Raw genomic sequence first — 21,207 nt, 5'->3', positions numbered from 1 at the left:
CTTGCTGCTGCTGAGGCCCAGGAGGAACTGCCCTGGGGTCCACCTCCCTGGGCCTAGCTATGCCCCTTGAACCTGGGAGAATTTTCTGCTTGGACCCCTTTCACTTTTCTTGTGGATAGTCCAGGACCCAGGAACTTTGTTGCATTTTGTGCCCTGTGAGCGCTGTGCTTGTTTTCTTTTTCTTTTTCCCCAGAAGAGTGTGTGAGCTGCGCAGCTCCGGTCAGCAACCTTGTTTTTGAGGGAATCCCCGTAATGGGGAATTATCCTGCATTGCTGTGAATAGCGGGTGCCCACCGCGCGTTTGTGCTTATTACGAGCGGGAGCCTACCCAGCTTTATGGATATTTTAATTGGCGGGTGCCCACCCGCATTATGGTGCCTTTTCGGAGGGTGCCCACCCCGCCAATATTTTTAAATTGAAGCGAGAGCACACCCCGCGTTTCACTGCCGCAGCTCGACCCTGCCTCCATAGGAGAGCCCTGCCTTCGCCCTGGTGCCAGGAGGTAGTGCCGTTGGTTGCTTAAGGAAGTTCCGGGTCCCAGGAAGGGGCCCGGGTGAAGTGAGGCAAAGCGAGGGCCTGCTGCTGAGCGGGGCTCCCATGCATTGGGGAGAGCCCCGCAGTGCAGGCTGCCAGGAACCGAGTGCGGGACCAGCCGCGGCACGTTGTCGGTGCCGATCCCCGTCCCAGCAGTGAGTGTAGGAAGCGTAGAGCCGCTACAGAGAGCCCTGGTGAGTGGGGCTCAGAGGGGGCATGTCTTCTTCCTGCCAGGGAGAGACCCTGAAGTGGTGCTGGTTATTAGAGCAGCACCGCAAGAGCGCGGGCCGCTGCAACATTGGGCACATTTCTGCTTACAGAGTCCAACAATGGGGCTCATGAGGCCATTATTGTGCCTGTGCCTCCTCTTTTTTTTTGCTATATGTACAGCTGCCATGCCTGCTAGAGGGCAGCTGCATCACAGGGGCACTTTTGTTTTCTAAGAGTCCCGGAGTGGGGCTCAGATGGCACATGTAGTACTAGTGCCATCTTTCCAACATTGAGGGCACAGTTGAGAGCTAGAGAGCCCCAAGGAAGGCCCCGAGGGCACAGTAGTGCCAGGGTTGAATATTTGATTCCCAGCTGTGCCGCACTAACACTGGCAGATTCAACCTTTTGGGCATATTTGTTTAAGGGCACAGTGAATGCCAGTGCCCACACTTTTGCCTTCACAGCTGTGAAGCACTTATTGTCAGCTGCTTTGTTTAGGCCAACAGTTCTTTGGGGGGCATTTCTGTGAGAGATAAGAGTGAGATGCACTCCTCTGCCCCAGCGCAATTACGCACCGCGAATTCTGCTGCATTGGCAGCCGCCCTGACAATTGGGACATAGGCCATTTGAGCTCCTTTGAGAAGGCCAGTTGGCCAGGGGGACTGTTGGGTTTGTAGGGCGCCTTGCCCTAAGGTGATTCATGTGGTGGTAGGAAATGTGATTCATGTACTATGATTTATGCACCCTGTTTTATGCCTCTAACTGTAGTTTATGTATGAGGTTATTTGCATACTTTTGTTTATGCTAGTGAGATTATTCTACTCTGTGAGTGATGCCCCTAATATGAATTATGCTTAGGAGGGTATGGTCTAATATGTTTAAGTTTGGGAGGTTGGCGCAGAATATATTTTACACCTAATGTGATACTGTGCATAATATGGTTTGTGCTACAGGATGATGTTGAGTACAGCGTTTGCCAGTAATTACTGGTTGTGTTCTATGTTTATTATATGTTCTACATTTACTAAGTTCACCTTGTGATGGTTCTGACAGTGGTCCAAGTGGCCCTGTCATGTGTATATAATCCCCTGTAAATATTGCCCAGTACCAGTTGGCACAGTGTATATTGTGTGATTACTATTCTAATGTGTTTTATGATAATACAAAGGCTATTTTTATATATAATCTTGCGTGGAGTTCCCTTTGTGGTGTGCCTAGAACCCTGTTGCTGTGTGTGTGTTGCGCAAACGCTTTACACATTGCCTCCGGGATAAGCCTAACTGCTCATGCCAAGCTACCAAGGGCGGTGAGCAGGGTTTATCTTTGGCGTGCAACTCCCTTGCCCTGACTAGAGTGGTGGTTTCTGCCTGGCTTTAGCACAAGTCTTAGCCAACCAGAGGTCCCATTTCTAACAGTGGTTATTTCACCTCCTATTCTGATGGTAACCCCTATTACATATGATACTGGTCTACTATGAGTGTTTCCAGCTCAGTCTTAAAATTTCTTCTAAGTCTCAAGGTAAGCCAAGACCAGGCCCAAATCATGTTGTGTATCCGGAATGTGCTCCATCGTGATGGGCAATAACTTTTGACTTTGTTCCAGTCTCACAAGACTAGGGGCCCGATGTAGGTACCAAATACCGGTCGGAAACGGCCGATTTCGGCCGTTTCCGACCGGTATTTGGCCTACTGAGATGTAGGGGACCTTTTTTTGTCCGATTCGGTATTTTACCGATTCGGTAAAATTACCGAATCGCAAAAATACCGAATCGGTAATTTTACCGATTTTTTTAATTTGGGATGTAGGTGGGACTACTTTCAGTCCCACAGGCCCTTCAGATTCGGTATTTTAACACCCAATCCAATTGGGTGTTAAAATACCGAATCCAGGTGTGCATGCACGCCTATGCCATGTGACAGACAGACATGCCCTTAGGGCATGTCTGTGTGCCACATGGCTCACATGCCTTTTTTTGGGGTGCTGGAGGGTGTCAAAGTGACACCCCCTGCACCCTTGCACAAATCGGTAATTACCGAATCGGTAATTACCGATTCGGTAATGCCCATTGATTCCTATGGGCTTCAAGGCCCATAGGAAGCAATGGGGGATACCGAATCGGTATTTACAGAATCGATAAATACCGAATCTTACAGATTCGGTATTTACCGAATCTGAAATACCTACATCTCCCCCCCTCTAATTTACCACTTCATAAATACCGATTCGGTATGATTCGGTATTTATGAAGTGGTAAATGTAGATTTACCTACATCGGGCCCTAGATGTCTGTAGTTGGGTTTGATCTTTTAGGCACTAGTTTTTACTAAAAACGTTCAACATCCATAACTCTGATTCTACTAATTGGATTTTTGTCATTTTCCTGTCAAATAATGTATTACATTTTACTCTATTTTTCAAATTGGTGAGGGAATTTTCTTGTGTTGTGTTTTCATTTTATCACTGTTTGTGTGCTGCATAAACACTTTTCACACTGTCTCTAGGTTAAGCCTGGCTGCTTTTGTGCTAAGCTGCCAGAGGGTTAAGAACAGGATAATTTTGTGACTGTGGTTCACCGTGACATAGATTGTGACTTTTGCTTGAGAAGGATCTTCATCTCCTCAATAAAAACCCAATTTCATACACTGGCGTTCAGTGGTGAGATTTAGTACATGTTTCTGTGCTACAACATTTAGTGATTTGTGTAACACTACAATCCCAAAAATAATCTGACATGAATTTCAACTTTTTTTCTAAATTCCTTCTTATTAGGCCTCTTTTGCTTTTTCAAAAACTCTCCTTCGCTTTTGGTTTGGTCCCTTTTCTTTTTTACCAAATTTAAGTGTCCTCGCCTCCTTTTAGCTCAGAGCTCAGAGAACTGACCAATTTGGATAACCCCAGCAGGGCTGAGCTGAAGAAGCTTTGCAAAGAGGGGAAGAAAGCCACAAAGGTGGATCGCCAGGTAACCGTCACAGCCTTTGAAGATGTTAAAAGGATGCAGCCCACCCGAGACGAGCAGGAAAATTATGACCCTAAGAAGGAGGAGGCGGATGTGGAGGAAGAAGAGGAGGACGGTCTGGCCATAGACCCTGAGCTGCAGCACCCCGAGGAGGAGGACAACTTGCTCCAAGGAGTGGAGCCCCCTGCCAGGTTAGGAAACAATGTGTCCACCCACAACCTGTTCCCCGAGAAACTGACAGACAGGAAGGCAAAAAGTAAGTTCAGGCTGCAGAAGGGCAAACAAAAAAAAGAAGAGCAGGCAGCACAGTGGGACAATGGCAGAGGTAAACAGAGCTTTGGAGTTGACTAAAATGTTGCTGCCTCATGAGATGAGCCTCAAGAAACAGGACCTTAAGGTTAAGCATGCAGCTGCACCCAGCAGCAATAATGGCAGCAATTCAGTGTCCCATGGGGAGGTGACTGAGTGTCCGCATACTCCAAGATCTGATGCCCAGCTATGTAGTGGGGGATGACATAGATAAATGGTGTTCTGCATATGAGAGAGTTCTGAAGATGCATTGGGTCCCATAGGATGATTGGGGGGGCAGCTTGTACAAATTATTGCTCCCAGTGGGGAGGGATATCCTTCTTACGCTAGAGAGGATGAAACAGCTAAGGTAAACTCCCATAAAAACTATTTTACTCAAAAAGTTTGTGCTGACCCCTGAAAAGTACTCTAGCAAGGAACTGAGCGGTTGGGTAAGGGGCAGGACAGTGAGTGATTTTACAGGGCTGTACAATCTAATTTTGAGGGAACACATGTTCAAAACCTGCTTTACAGAGCTGCACCATCACCTGACTGACTGCAAGCTAACTGTGCTCAGGAAGCTTGCAAAGGAGGCCGGCCTCTGGGTCAGCATCAGAGTGCCCATGAAGGTATCTGGGGTGGATTCCACAAAGGGTGGTTAGAGTCCACAACATAAAAAAGGAAAAGGGAATTCAGCCTTAATTTGACCAAAAGAAGAATGAGTTTGTATACATGAAAACAGGAATGTTTGTCCCCAAGTGCTATGAGCAACACAGATATGGACATGTGAAGGGGGATTGCCAAGTGACCCATGAGATCACAGCCCCCCCTTCCTCCCAGTGGGTTGGCCACTGGGTTGCCTGTGTAGTGCTTGGGGAGAAGATTTCCTGTAAGTGTGGTGGAGCAAGCTGATGTTACCCTAGTGTCTCTGGGCGACAAAGAGATGGTGCTCAAAACCCATCTAAGTACAGACAGTGTGTCACGGTCAATAGAAAGAGGGTGGAGGCTTTGAGGGACAGAGAAGCCAGTATGACTGCAGTAAGGTGTCATCTGGTATCCTCAGAGCAGGTAATCTTAATACATTCCACCAGGTTGTAGTAGCGGACAACGGCGAGAGTCACCATCAAATGGCTCTGGTTCTCTTTGAATGAGTGGGGGTGGGGGTGTCACAGGTTCTCTAAAAGTAGCAGTGAGCCATGCAATACATGTGTATTGTCTGTTAGACAATGTTCTAGCACACACTATCTGGAAAGAAATGGAGCTCAGGTCCCACCTACATATGTTACAGGTTGTCTGAGTGGGTGTGCCTGACCACAAAGGCCATAGCAGCCTGATAGAATAGTCAAGGAGGTCCCTGGAGCCTGGAAGGATGGCCCAGGCAGCTGCCAAAAAGTGAAAAGGCAAGGATCATGGAAAACCAGCCTCGAAACATGGGAACAACCCTGGGACCACCAGGGAGGAGTTATGTGAAGCTTAGAAAGAGTGCCTAACTTTAAAGGGCTTGAGGCGGCAAGTTGAGACCCAGGCAGCCAGTGACACCTCTGGAGATCATCTGCTCTACTGGAAGAATACCCTTCTATAAATGAAGTCCCCTTGACTGTCTCCCCTCCCTCTCCTCCCCCTCAACAGGATCACAAATCTTATAGCGCGGGGATGCCCTTGGGTCACCAGGCGCTTTAGAAATCGTTATTAAATTAAATAAAAAATATAGAGAGCCTAAGGATCCTAAGCCTGGGACCACTCGTGGTGGTGGTCCCCCATGCTACAGAGACTTCCTACTGGATTTGGTTCAAGATATATAACACTGACAGCACATCTGGGGCAGAACAAGACCATTGCTAGGCTTGTCGCCTACTTGTATTAGCCCTGGACGAAGACAGCCACAGATGCATTCTGTAGGACATATCCCACCTCCCAGACCAGTGAGAAGGCAGGGAAAATGCTTAAGGCTTCCCAGGTTCGCTTACCTGTTGTTGGCACCCCTTTAAAAAGGGTGGGCATCAACATTGTTGGGCTGCTGGGCCCCAATACTACATTAGGCAATAGGTTTATCCTGGTTTTGGTGGGCCATGCCTCTAAATACTCAGAGGTCTTACCTCTGAGTACTGAGACTGCATCTGCAGTGGATAAGGCCTTGATGGAGAGCTTCGCTCGAGTGGGTTTCCCCAAAGTAATGTCTCACAGGGGAACAATCTTCATGTCTGTATACATGAAGCCAATGTGGGATGACTGTGGGGTAACTTATAAGTTCTCTACAACCTATCACCATCAGACCACTGGGTTTGTTAAAATGTTCAACAAGACCCCAAAAGGCATGATATGGGCCTGCCTGAACCTATGAGGTGGAAATGAGATGTGCTCTTACCATGTCTGCTTTCTGCCTAAAGGGAGGTGCCACCGAAAAGAGTTGCGTTGACCCCATTTGAACTTCTCTTTTCACTTTTTAGGGAACCTCTCAGCCTGGTGAGGGAGGGATTGGCATCCCCAAGAACCCCCCAAGATGTAGTCAGCTACATGCTGGCTCTCAGTAACCAGATTAAGCTCTAGAAGAAGGCATCTGAGAATTCAGAAGCCAAACAGGAGGTAATGAATCTCTGGCATGACCAGAAGGCCTCTGAGGTTGAGTTTCAACCTGGACAAAAAAGTGTGTTATAGAGCCAGTGGAACCCAGTGTCCTACATTACCACTCGTCAGGTCCTTATGAGGTGAAGGAGAGGAAGGGGGAGGTCACCTACCTGGCAGAACTCAAGACCTCCAGAACCCCTCATGGGTACTCTATTTAAATTGCCTCCATCCACACTATGGGCCAGATGTAGGAAGCCCAATATCAGTTGGTAACGGCCGAAATTACTGAATTTCGGCCGTTACCGACCGGTATTAGGCATTTGAGATGTAGGGGCCTAATTTAAGGATTCTGTAATTTACCGAATCGGTAATTTAAGGAATCGGTAAATTACCGAATTCTTAAACACCGATTCAGTAAATTACTGAATACTTAATGTAGGAAGCACTCAAGTGAGTGCTTTTCACTTGTTAGGATTCGTTATTTACCACCACCTAAAAGTTGGTGGTAAATAACCAAACCGCTAAAAAAGCAATTTTGTGCTTTTCTAACAGTGCCATGTGGCAGACATACATGCCCTTAGCGCATGTATGTGTGCCACGTGTGAACCCATGCACTATTCAGGGGTGCAACAGGGTGTCAATGTGACACCATGCCTCCCTTGTAAGTCTACCCCCTATTACCAATTCGGTATTTATCGAATCGGTAATTCTCATTCATTCCAATGGGCCTCCAGGCCCATAGGAATGAATGGGGAATACCGAATTGGTAAATACCGAATCGGTATTTACCGAATTTTATCGATTCGGTAAAATTTACTGAATCATTAGCTACATACCATTTACCGATTCTAAATACCGAATCGGTAAAATTTGGTATTTTAGAATCGGTAAATGATATTTACCTACATCTGGCCCCTATGATAGGTTTTATGTCACCATGCTCCTTGTGACAGATGATGGGGTGGAAGAGGAGAGTGAACCTCTCCCCGACCACTTATCTTCCAAGGAGCAGAATGGATCAGTAGACAGTGTCACCCTCTTTCCTACCCTGACCACAGAGCAGCAAAGCAACTGTTGCCAGTTGTTGGGAAAGTTTGCTCCCCTGTTCTCCCTTACCTCTGGGTTTACACATTTGTGTACCCATGGCATTTATACAAGAGACAGTATGCCTGTGAAGAACAACATTTACAAGCTATCTGACAATGTGAGGGCTAGTATTAAGGGGTAGGTTTCCAAGAAGATTCGAATAAGGGTGATTGAGCACAGCAATAATCCCAGGTCTAGCCCAGTGGTGCCTATTTCCAAAACTGCCCAGAACTCTGGTTCTCCGTGGACTATAGGGGCCTCAACTCAGTCACCAAAACAGATGCTCACCCCATCTCCTAAGATGATGAGCTCATAGACAGGTTAGGGGCTGTCAAGTTCCTCAGCACTTTTAACCGTAGTTCTGGGTACTGGCAGGTTACCCTGACTGAGGGGGCTAAAGAGAGGTTAGCATTCTCTACTCAAGAGGGCCACTTCCAGGTTTGGGTTATGCCCTTTGGGTTGAAGAATATCACTGTCACCTTCCAGAGGGAGGATAACAGGATCCTGTTGGGAATGGAGGCCTTCAGTGCAGGCTCCCTGGATGGCATAGCTGTATTCAGCTCCAGCTGGGTCAACCACCTATTTAATCTCCAGGAAGTGCTTCAGGCTCTGCAACAGGCAGGCCTGATTATCAAGGCCAGCAAGTACAATATAGGGGCAGAGTTCTGTGGTGTATCTGGGATACCTAGTGGGTGGGGCCACGGTGCAGCCTCTCCTGGTCAAGATTGAGACCATCCTGGCCTAGGAACCCCCCTCCAAAACACAGACTGAAGTGAGGGCCTTTGTGGGATACTATGGATTGGTCACGGGCTATGACACCATTGCTGTCCCCTTGACTGAGCTGACTTCAAAGAAGCAGCCCAAGAAGGCGATCTAGACAGAGGCCTGCCAGAAAGCCTCAAGGAAGCCGTATGTACTGCACCTGTACTCAAGGCTCCTCACTTCTCCAAAGAGTTCATAGTTTGGACTTTCACATCAGAGCATGATATAGGGGCTATGCTCTCACATGTGAAAGGGGAGGGCTAAGCAAACGTGTAGCCTTCATCAATAGGTAACTTTCCAGGGAACAAAGGTGGAGTGCTATTGAAAGAGAAGCCTTTGAAGTGGTCTGGGCACTGAAGAAGCTGAGACCATACCAATTAGGGATTCGCTTCCGGGTTCAGATATACCACAGGCCCCTCAGATGGTTCATGCTGAGGAGGAGTGAAAATCCCAAACTGTTGAGGTGGTCATATCCCTATAGGGAATAGACTTTACAGAGGGACACCACCTTGGACCAGACCATTTCAATGCTGATGGTCTGTCCAGGTTCTTCTGCCTTAATGATGAGGATTTCCATTAGGAAGGACAGTCCTCCTTACTTTCAGCTGGGGTGGAGTGCAGGGGGGCACATGTTAGTCCTGTCAGTCTTAGGGTGGTCTAGCCCCAAATATTTTGCCTTCTCTCCTTCTGTTTGCTGAAATTTGTTTTTGTAGGCCTTAGGACTATGTGCACTTTACTACTGCTAACCAGTGCTAAAGTGCTTCTGCTCTCGCCCCTACAAATCGCAAATTTGAATAACACCCAAATGGCACACCTAATTTACTTATAATCCCTGGTAAAGTGATACTACATGTACACAGGGCATGCAAATTAAATACTACTGGTGGGCCTGTAGCACTTAATGTGCCACCCACTTAAGTAGCCCTTTAAAACATGTCTCAGATCTGCTATTGCAGCCTGTGTGCAGTTTTAAACTGCCAATTGGACATGGCAAAATAACCCTTTGCCAAGCCTAAACCTTCCTTTTTAACACATTTAAGTCACCTGTAAGGTAGGGCCTACAAAGCCCTTAGAGCATGATGCAGTGTAAATAAAAAGTTAAGACAAATACTTTTAAGTTTTGCATGTCCTGGTAGTGAAACACTCCCAAATATGTTTTCACTACTGCATTCCTACCTCTCCCATAGGATGGCATCACAGTACCTGATTACATTTATTAAGTAGTAACTTTTGTTTGGGAATTGGTAGAAATGTCATGTTTGGCCTCTAAAGAATTGTCATTTAAAATCCTCTTTAATGGTATAGTAAAATTTTAAGTCACAATTCTGAAAAGGACACTTTAAGAAAATTTATATTTTTTTCTCCCCCGTCATTTGGTGCCTGCAGCCTGTGTCCTGGGTAACATAACTGTGATTGGCATGGCAGTTGGTCTTTGTGTATTAATCCCAGACAGTGACCCAAAGGGGGACTAAGTGTTGGCAGGATGGGTCATTCTGCCCGGATGGAAGGGGTTGAGCTTTTCCCTGCCCCACTTACATTTCAAAGGAGCTGCCTCAGCACGCTCACAAAGAACTTCACACTACCCGTTTTTCACCTGAGACCTCTTAGAACCTAGGCAGAGAGAAAGGAAATTCCAGAGCCATCGAGGGGTGGAGGAGTGTGGGGATGGCTCCAGAAGTTTCTTACACTTCAAAGCTAGCACCAAGTATAAATATAGGACCTTGAAAACCACTCTCCATTTTACTCTTGGACCAGTGAAGGACACTCAGAAGTCCTTCAGAGGATTGCCATGCTGCTTGAGGCCTACTTTGTACCTCAGAGGCCTGCCTGGCTACGTGAACCCAGAACTTCCAGAGTGACTCAAAGGGCACGTTGGCTAATTGCTTTTTCTAGTTTGCAATCCAAATTTTATCAACTGTAAAATATTTTTCTTTAAATGCATACAAATAAGGGTCTATGGGCCAGATGTATCAAAAGAGCATTTTACGATTCTCAAATAGCGATTTATACCAAATTGCTATATGAGAATCTCAAAATGTTATGTATGTAGGAACTTCCCAAAATGTTGTGATTCCTCAATATTACTTAATAGCAATTCGATAAATAGCGAATCACTATTAGGAAATATGACTCCATTTGTTTCTATGGGCCGAAAGGCCCAAAGGTGCGAATGGTTTTGCATTCGCTAATTTGAGATTACATGACTGGTAATCGCAAATTAGTGAATGCAAAGCAAAGGATGCCCCCCCCCCCCCCCCCGAACCACCCCCAAATAAAAATTGTGCACGAGTAACACACATACACTAGGGGCATGTGTGCACAACATGGCACTTTAAAAAATGCATTTTTGGGCATTTTTCTAAATTTACGCATGGCTGCCATCAACTTGAAGTTGATGGTAATTAGCGTTTCCTAAATGCACAGTTCACATTTAGGAAAGGCTTCTGGCATGTGCATTAGGGATTTGCAAACTGTGTGTCCCTATTTACATTCGCAATTTAGGTAATCACATAAAATTGTGATTACCTAAATTGCGAATACAAAGCCTTTCATACATAACGAAAGGCCTTTTTGCATTCGCAGATGGCTGAATTTTGCGATTCGCGCCATTTGCGAACTCAAAATCCATTCACACATCTGGCCTATATGTGGCTCGGAAATTTGCCCAGAGTATCTGCTCCACATGCCAGAACATATTAGCACTTATATACTCCACCAAAGAGGCAAAATCAAATTGGGAATTTCATAAAACAATCAATAAGGACATGGAGTATCACATGATAGAGCTTGATCATAGAGTAGGAACACTGGGCAAGTAATTCAGTCAGAAGATATAGACCATTGTCAACTGGTCACTTCAGGCGGCGATTTTGCCGGGACAGTGGAAACAAGCCAAGCTTCTACCTCTACTTAAGAAGCCGACGGCGGACCCTGAATCCCCGCCAACTATCGCGCTATTTCTTTACTACCTGCACTGTCGAAGGTCTGCGAGAAAGTGGTCTTTTGCCAATTAGATGCCTTTGTGGAATCCTCGGGGGCTTTACATGCGGCTCAGTCAGGCTTCAGAACTTCTTATAGCACTGAGACAGCTCTGGTGGAAATGGCTGAGGCAATCAGGGAGTGCTTGGATGGAGGCGGCAGAGCGGCTCTGATCTTATTGAACCTCTCTGCCGCCTTCGATATGGTTCCCCACCAGCTTCTCCTTTCTCGCCTTTCTGCCATTGGCATCTCGGGGGTCGTGCGTTCCTGGCTGGAGTCCTTTTTGGACACTCGTACCCAGCAAGTCTGGATACCTCCTTTCTCATTCTTCGGCCAGGGAGGTCTTAACTGGAGTTCCTCAGGGCTCGACTCTGAGCCCTTTACTCTTTAACATCTATTTGACTCCTTTGATCTCCCTGGCTGAAGAGCTGCGGGTCAAAACTATGGCATATGCCGACGACACCCAGCTTCTATTTACCTAGAACGGCCCGACCTGTGTACAGAGGCTGCGCAGAACTACCTCTCCGCCGTGTTCACATGGCTTGCCCAGGCTAAGCTAAAATGTAATGAGGGGAAATCAGAAATCTTTCCATATGGCAAATTTCCACCCAACTTTGTGCAGGCCCTGTGGCTCTCCAATTTTCCCCGGCCACTGTCGGAGGGAGGCTCTGTAAAAAATCTAGGGGTTTGGTTTGGGAGGATCTCAGATTCTCTGATCACATCAAGAGACTTACAGGTGTCTGTTTCGGCACACTCAAGTCACTTAGTCGATTTTTCCCTCTGCTTCCTCAGCCAGCCAAGGAAATGGTGGCTCGGGCACTTATTTTGTCCTGCTTAGATTATGCTAATGCGCTCTTTTTGGGCATTCCGGGCTACTTAACGCACAAACTCCAACTGATTCAAAATGCGGCGGCCAGACTCTTATTTAACATCTCTAAGAAAAACAGCATAAGGGCCCGCCTCAGCGACCTCCACTGACTGCCTGTGGCCCAGAGAGTGCAGTTTAAGGCCCTTACTTTAGCGCACAGAGCCCTGCACGACTCGGGACCCTCGTATATTAGGAAACGATTGTCCTTTTATACTCCCCAACGTTCTTTGCGTTCTGCTTCAGACCGTTTGATGGCCACCCCCCGCTTCCGACGCTCCAGATTGGGGGGCCAGTCACTCTCGGTTAAGGTAGCTGTGCTTTGGAACAGCCTTTCAGTCGCTTTACGCCACACGCAGGATCTAGGTGTCAAGAGACTTCTCAAAACCCACTTCTTTAAGCAAGCTTTCTTATAATTCTTCCCTTTCACACATTTGAGTCCGTTTCGCGCCAGGATACTCCTGAGTAGTTGCGCGCATTATAAGTCTCTTATAACATAACATAACATATAACATGGAGGAAGCTCTCAATCTAACTAGTCCTCTGATAATGTCCATTAACCTTAAGCTTCAACAGTTTAATGCTCTGTGCATGTGGTATTATACACCAGAGGAAATTGTAAATGTCGGTACTAACCACACTGAAAAGATGTTCAAGATGCAGGTAGGTAGCCAATATAGGTAACGTTTGCTAGTTGCCTGCAGTTGATGGATTAATGGACTGACATCACTCAGCATTTATAGATGCATTTATGCTGTGATGTGGAGTTATCTTCAATTAATATCATGTTGAAGAATACATCAAGTGTCAATAGTATTATCTCTGCACTATGTCTGCATAATATATATTGCTATTATTGTTGCACGACTATGTATTGCAAGAGAATGGATTTATAAGATACCTCAGTCTCTAAATGATTGCTAGAAACTCATTGGTCAGGTTTTTTAAATCAAGTCAGCTCTCTTAAAATTGAATAAGGGGTTAAAGTGATTAAATCAGACTTGGCTACAGCTGTTTTAAAATTATATTACATAAGGGACATTTAATATGTGTCACTGATGTATTTTTCTCTCTTTGTGGTGATATTTTGTTCCCTAACATACGATGTCATGGGAAAATGTCGCACTGTATTTTTATATATGCTTGTGATTATTGAACTGATGTAACTAAAGGATTTATGAACACTCCAGGTATTTTAAAAAAACATATAAAAAAACGCTGCCCCATTCTTCAAAATGTCTTTAGGGCAAGAAAGGGCCAAACATACCAACAATGTGCCCACGCATTGATTGAGCTGACGAACATTAATGGTCTGCAGCATTCCAAGAAGTTCCTTCTATTCCTTTATCAATGTTTTAACGCTAATTAGAACATTGGAATGTTGGGAGCTCCCTTGAAAACAATGGGGTGCTCTGGGCTTATAATGGCTGGTATTAGCCTGGAGCTCCAACATTCCAATGTTTCTTTGTTCACAGCTCTGTCTGTGAACAAAGGCTTCAGGGAGCCTGAGGGGATTCCAATCCCCTCACGCTCCCAAAAGGCTTTGTATTTTTTTAGAACATTCTGTCCTCTAGTGACAGAATGTTCTAATAGCCTTATAGCCCTTCATAGATGGGCTATACCGCTATTAAAGTGCCTCTCCCTTGTTAAAGGCCCTCTCCTTTAACGCTGGAGAGGGCCTTTAATAGCTGGTATAGCCCTCTACGGCGGGCTTTAAGGCTATAATGTAATTTTCAGGAAGTCAACTAAAACTACAGACAGTACAACTGTGCAACTCTTTTGGGATTAAATTAGACATGTTCACATGCCTCGAGAAGTACATTAAATATCAAGGCATTCAAATATTTAAAGTTTCCTGTCAAATGATTCAAAGTAGCAATCACTCCACTCACTTTTGTAAAACAAAAACATTACTGTAACATTTCTTTTGCGAAAGGCTCCAATCAAAAATTACAGCAGCAATTTATTGGTCAATTCCGTGCCTAGTGTGGGTCCTACGTGAACATGATGTTTGCTGCCACAGGTTCTCAAGTCTGCGGCATAGTGCAGTCTTTCAATTAAAGACTCGTGAGTACTTTTGGCCACAGTCGCTCACTCATAAACGGGAAGTGGAAGGCCTAGCGTGGAAAAGGTGATGTTTTCTCTATCAAGATGGATTGTAGATATGTCATGCACACACAACCAAATGACTGTTACTTAAAGGATACAAGCATATGGAGTTGGGAACTTTAATGTTTGTTGAAGGTAGGGCACTACACAAGCAAAATAATACACTTCCTTCAGTCAGCCATGAACCTCTCTTAATTTATTAAAGACATAATACCCATAAAAGAATCTGGATTTAGACTCTTTTTATATTTTTACACAATATAGCCACTATTACTTTCTTCAATAAAGTCATGTAATACACCATCACCACTATGCCTAAATACATTATGTGTGAACATGTAAGCTACAAGTCAGTTTAAATCAAAACATTTAAAACCCCTTGGCCGCGGCGCTAATCCCGCCGCATCGCTGGGAGGGTGAGCTCGCTGCCACCATGCTTGTGACGGAACCACGCCGCCATGAATCACGGGCGAACTGTGCTTATAACGGCGTGTTTCCGTCACTCCGCCCACTCACTAATTCACCAGCACAGGCGGGGAATCAGTGCCGTGTGGGTGGAGCGGCCGCAGCATGCCGGAACCACGCCGTCATGAGCACATGCCCCCCGTGGCTCATGACGGCGTGGTTTCGTCATAAGCAGGGAAGGGGTTGAAATACAGTAAACAGACCAAAGGATCAATAAATCATATTTTCTTTTGAACTACTATTTCACTGTAACATACTTTATCTCACTCAGGTTAGGAGACCCTATGTTATTTTTTTTTTTAGAAATTACCTTTAAATGTAAAAGTCCACATTTCCTTAAAAATGTTACTCAGTAAACAATGACTACGCAATGTGTTTCGACTTAATAGGAGATTGAATTTTTCGAAGGTCTCCTCAGGACTGAGATCCGGAGAGCATGAACCTGGCTTCGTAGATTTATTTGGGTCTTCTTAGTTTGTTGTAGTTGGAACTATTCTTTGGTAGACCTTTATATAATTACGAGTGGCCAGGGTACTATGGCCACGGACCTGAGTACTTTTGTTTCTTCTTCGTGTTGCCGCTTGTGGACCTGTTTGCAGAGCTGGTTGATGTTGCTGCTTAACTTTCTGAGAGACATATTATTGCTGTTGCTTTATCCTCAAATCCTTGATCTCACAGAAAAAGACAATAGCAATAACATGGACCATCAGCTAGTTCTTCATGGTGATAATGAGATGCAGTATAGCATGTTTTATGTGAGTAGGGGTATAAGACAGTATTGAAGGATGTTGTTATCATGTAGGAAGGAAGAAAGCATACAGATAAAGGTGTCATAAAAATTAAATTCCCCGAGTGTAGATTAAAGGCACATCCCAAAATGTGATTTTTGTTGGATGAAATAAATTGACAGGTAATGAGCCATTCAATGTTCAATGAAGAAGTTATCGGCCTATGGTGGCGATAGATTAAGTTGACTGTGGTAGCTCTTCTGGGTGTAGATTTGGGTTCTACAATGAGGCTCTAGAATGTATGGTAGGACATTGACTCCAAATGTGTACAGAGGATAACGTTTTTATACAGCACCATAACTCCCTGGACAGACATGTTACCTTCTCTGCCCACCTGCATAATAGGTGTATGGAATAAGAAGGTCCATCAAGTGTCGAGAAGATTAATTGAACCAAGTTTCTGTTGAAAGCAGACGGTCCAAGTTCATGTTGACTATGGAATCCTCAGTCTTTATACTACATTGCACTGCCAACCTAAACATGATCCTTTATGAAAAAGAACTACATGTTGACACAAGATCCAGGAATCACATCCATACCCAACCTGAATTGCCACATTTAATATCACTACGAAGAGTTATAAAATGGGGATATTGACTAAATCCTACCATCCAATTTCGAGTGTCCTAGACCAGGTAGTGGACACAATTCACTTGTAGGAAATTATTTACTGAGCCACATGAGTACGTAGAGGGGGCCACAAAGGAAAACCCTGTGAAACACACATCAGGTTGCTTTTTACATCCTAAATAAGAGTGTAAGAAGAATTAAAAAATACAGACAGAATCCAAAGCTGCAATCACCTTATTCCTGGTGCAATTCAGATGTGTTACCACAATGAATTTTGAGTATCACTGCATAGAGCCAAGAGAACAAGGTTCACCAATACAATGGAGTAGCTAGGACTGATAAAGCACAAGTTAAGAATATGTTTTCATCATTTCTGCACCGCTTTCCTCTCAACGATCACTACCATAGAGGCCAAGAAAGTCTTAAGGGTGAACAAGAACGCATATTTGACTACACTGAACCATTTGGCGGTAGAGGAACAAAAAATCAGAACCAGTCAACCCACCCCCACCTTAAGAGTAGAGGACAAAATCAGGCAGAATATAAATTGGTTCAAATAATGAAAGGACAGATAAAAACGTTATGGAGGTTTGCCACAAACATTATGTTACTGTGAGAGACCCATGTTACAATCCCACCGTGACTAAGTTTAAATTACAAAAAGGGCTAACAATTCGGGTGATACTTTATCTGGACACAAAGGTTACATTGAGTCTATTAACTGCTCTGAAAGCTATTCAGGTGCTGCTCTAAACCTATCCAGACTAACTTTAACACATTGATAAAGCAACGACCCAGTAATCATGCTTGAATGAAAAAATACCCCTCACAGGGAAATATAGGAGCCAGGAAAGTCTAATGAATTGCCAAGGCAAACAGAAACGGAAAACCCAGATGCCGCCATCCACAAACAAGAGACCTTCTAACAACTATCAGAACATTTGCCATATAAATGTGACGAGACCAAACCTAAAAGAGAAACCTGTGATGCTATGAGGAATAAGCCCTTTCCTTAGAAAGGCCAAGGGCCCTTTAAGAACGAGAGCCCAACACATAAAATTGCTATGGAAACTACATACTACGAATGGCCCTGAGGGCAAATACTGCATAGTGGTGGAAAGTGGTAACTCTAACATTCCATTAACAATTAACAATTTGCCAGACAAAAGATTGGAAGACAAAACTACAACCTTGAATTTAAAAAAAATGTTTTGAAACTATTAAAATTCATTACATTCCTCTGAATTTGTATGCATGTTGAAACATACTGCATATGGTATACTAATATATTTTCAAGTTACATTACAAAATTAATAGAAAAAAAACCTGACTGTCAAAAAAGACAGACTCATTATAAAACCAACAGCAGTACAAATATATAAAACTAGTGAAATATTTTATTTTAAGATTCAGTGTTACACTGCTTAAAACACATATTTTTCATCTATTCATTACTTCCTGTTCCTTCATACCTAATATTTCTTTTTCTTCGCTTGAAAGTTGGAGCTCGCCTTCATCATCAGCTCCATTATAGTTTTCATCTTTTGTCATTTCAAGCAGCTCAAACTCTGAGCTGTGTCCTGCTGTGTCTCGCTCCACCTCATATTGCTCCATGGGCAGGGCAGGTCCTTCTAGAGAGATCTGGAACAAACCCACCGCAATAGTGTGCTGTGTTAGCAAAAGTGAATAGTTGCACCCAGATAAAATAAAGAAAACATTCATAAAAGTGATTGATAGAGATAACATACTTGCATGGTTAAAAAATCAGCATAATAGTGGTTCCACCAATCTGAATACCTTTTCTGTAATCAATAAAGCAATAAATGCTTGAAGTAATTAATCCAGAGAGGGGTTTGATTTCAGTCTATGGAAACACATGCCAACACTTGGTAGGGACACACTTCTGGAATTAGAGGTTGGGCACCAAACAAAGTATACCCGTATGAAGACTATTTTGATTGTCAAATTTGGGCTGACTCCGGAAAAGTATCGGCAAAGATTCAGGGACAGTCAGCCAGAAACTCCCCAACCAATCTTGGGTAGATTTTGTTGATTACTCCAGGAAAGCAATGAATGGCTGAATGAGGGACAGCAAGGTTAGTGATTTTAATGGGTTGTACCATTTAGTCATGAGAGAACACTTGCTCAGTATTTGTTTTCCTGAGTTGCACCAGCATCTAGTTGACAGTAAGCTAAATGAGCGCAGGAAGCTTGCTGAGGAGAGGGACATCTGGGCTAGCACCAGAGAGTCCTAAAAGGTATTTGGGTGTGACACTCACAAAGGTGGACAGGGTTCCCAAAAGAGAAAGAAGGAGGAGAAAAACTTAAGTGTGTTGTTCTCAAAATGCACCAAAAATAATTTCCAAAGGAGTAGTGGCAACCAGTCCCAGGTTGATCCTAAAAAGAAAGGGTCCTTTGATCATAAGACAGGGACGTTTATACCCCAATGTACAGAGTGCTACAAATATGAACACAACAAAGGGGACTCCAAATGTTCCAAGAGGGCACTCCAACCCTGGGCAAAATCCAGGGTTGGTGAGTGTATTGCTCGGGGAGGAGGTAGTCCACACGCCTTCAAAGTATAGGCAGTGGGTCACCGTTAAAGGGGAATGGGTGGAGGCTCTGCGAGACATAGGAGCTAGTATGACTACTGTCAAGTGTCAGCTGGTGTCTGTGGAGCCAACAATCGCAAAAGCCATCTACAAATGGGTGGCTCTGGTACCCTGGGGATTGGTGCGGGCAGCTCTCAGGTTCTCTGAAAGTTGCTGTGCACCCCGCCATGCCTGTTGATTGTTTGCTAGGTGATGACCTGGAGCACACTACCTGTAGGGACGTAGCGCTCCGGTCTCACTTGCAGATAATGGGATTGCCTTGTCGTGTAGTTCCTACCAATCCGTAGGACCTGCGCATTGTTCAGACAACATAAACTAAGGCCTTAGTGTCAAGTCTGATTCCAGACACTCCCACTGAATACGTTGGCCTAAAGACCGGGTAGCTCACAGTGCAATCGTAAGCCCCCCTAACCTACCAGGGAGCGAATGGTTTCTGGCAACCACTGAACATGACAACCATGATTCCTCAGGAATCATGGAAACAGTACACAACCTTTCGCTCAGTCAATCGTGCTCACTTATTCTCAGAGAAATATACAAAGAGAACACAACAGGATATTTTCAATAATATTTATTAACCCAACACTATTGTTGTATAAAATACGTGTGCTGCAATGATTAGTAGACAGAAGCAGATAAACGTGATTACAAGCACCAAGAGCGTAAATAGTAGATATAGTTCTACCATGGGGCTAAACAATTGTATATAAGCAGGCATATAAATAAGACAGTAATCTAGCATACTCCTACTATGCGAACCCAACTCTAAGTGTACCTAGAATGCGTGTAGATGTAGAGCCAAGAATCCTCCCAAGGGATGATCCAACCCCATTACCTGATGGGATAGAGTGAAGGACCCTGTCTTGGTCACGAACTGGACACCCTTCACTAGAAGTTAGGTTGCTGCGTGGTGATTTCTCAGCATGCAAGGACCCTTGGTGTCAGGGGAAGTACCTCCACTACTAATCTATTGGGATGCTCATCTTTTATAATAGAAAGCAGCCTTGCAATGTACGCATAGATTAGTGATGTTGTAGATATGTAGATAGCCCTGTCGCTCTGTGGATGAATATAGTGATGACATTTGTACGTAGTAAGGAACGAGACCTTTTAGATGATGTTCAGGGTGTTGTAATAATGTTGTGCGAAGATAGATGTAAAACAAGTTTAGCTTCAGAGAAACTAATCAAACATTGTCATGTGTGCAAATGTATGCAAAAGATCACAGCTTGGAAATGTTATTTATGAGGACAATGTAAGAAATGAGCTGCTTCGCTACATGGGCTAACCCAGGAATATAACAGCCTAAGTGGGTGTATATGACCACACGATACAAAGCTGCACAGAAAGAAAGTCAAGGATGTCTGGAGCCTGGAACAATTATTCAGAAGGCTGCCAAGGAGAAGTGTAAGGGCAGTGGGAAGCCAGTCCCTGAAGTTCCCATGGTGGAGGTTGATGGGGTTCCTGTAGAAAGGTAGAAACCTTCTAGCATGGTTAGCCCCACTTTTTGCCTGGTGTTAGTGTCAACTAGTCTGACTGGGATCCTGCTAATAAGGACACAAGTCACTGTACTTCCTCCCTAAATTTGACCATGGTAAGTACTTTTGTACCTCCATAATTGGCTACTGGTGTACCCATATAAGTCCCTAGTATATGGTACTGAGGTACCCAGGGCATAGGTACACCACAGGTCTCCCATAGGCTGCAGCACGCATTGTGCCACCTATGCGAGACTACTCAAACTGTGACTACAGGCCTGCCAATGCAGCCTGGGTGAGCTGGTTCTAGCACCATTTACAACAGATATACGTTTTTTAATATCTGAGGTCACTACACTTAAAACCTATATGTCACCCCTAAGGCAGGCTTTTTATTCCTGAAGGAAGGGTGCTGGGTTATAAGTGTGTGGGTGCCCCCATATGAGCAAGACACCCCTACAAACCCCGGAGTTGATTATCCAGGCTTTGTAAGTGTGGCTAGCCATTTTGATACATATAGTCATTACGTGATGGCTAACTATATAGCGGCTGTGCCAAACCTGGGCATGTTCGGTATCAAACATGTTGGAATCATACCTCAGAACTGTTACCGGTGTTCTGGTATGATTCTATACTCTGGGGCTCCTCAGGGAAGCCCCAGTATTCCCGGTAGCAGCCTTCCAGGGTCTGCCAGGCAGCTAGTGCTGCTGCCGACCCCAGACACAATTTTGCTCTCCTGCTGCTAAGCTGAGCTCTAGCTGGGAAAGGTAGAACAATAGGTTTTTAATCACAGCGAGGTGTGACCACCTCCCAGAGAGGACTTAGTTTATTGAGCTGGAGTGGGAGCACTTGCCACCGCCACCAAACTGCTTTGAAGGGCCTATTTGGTTCTCTCCTTGCATACTCTAGTTTGAGCCAGTTCAAGAAGCCCTTGGCTCTC

The 21,207-nt window shown here is 44.6% G+C and overlaps 1 protein-coding gene across 1 annotated transcript in view; it reads right to left on the bottom strand.

Annotated features, from left to right (window-relative positions):
• Window positions 1-21,207, bottom strand: part of LOC147707531 (dynein axonemal heavy chain 5-like) — a 1,425,553-nt gene that overhangs the window by 1,220,544 nt on the left and 183,802 nt on the right. The window contains exon 9 of the mRNA XM_086925656.1: window positions 17,650-17,818. Within this exon, the coding sequence (XP_086781782.1) occupies window positions 17,650-17,818 (169 nt within the window). The remainder of the gene's footprint in view (window positions 1-17,649; window positions 17,819-21,207) is intronic.

Source organism: Lissotriton vulgaris, chromosome 6 (assembly GCF_964263255.1).
Source record: "Lissotriton vulgaris chromosome 6, aLisVul1.2, whole genome shotgun sequence".
NCBI lineage: Eukaryota > Metazoa > Chordata > Amphibia > Caudata > Salamandridae > Lissotriton > Lissotriton vulgaris.
The sequence above is the reverse complement of the archived record's forward strand: the minus strand, read 5'-3'. Positions and strand labels throughout refer to the sequence as shown.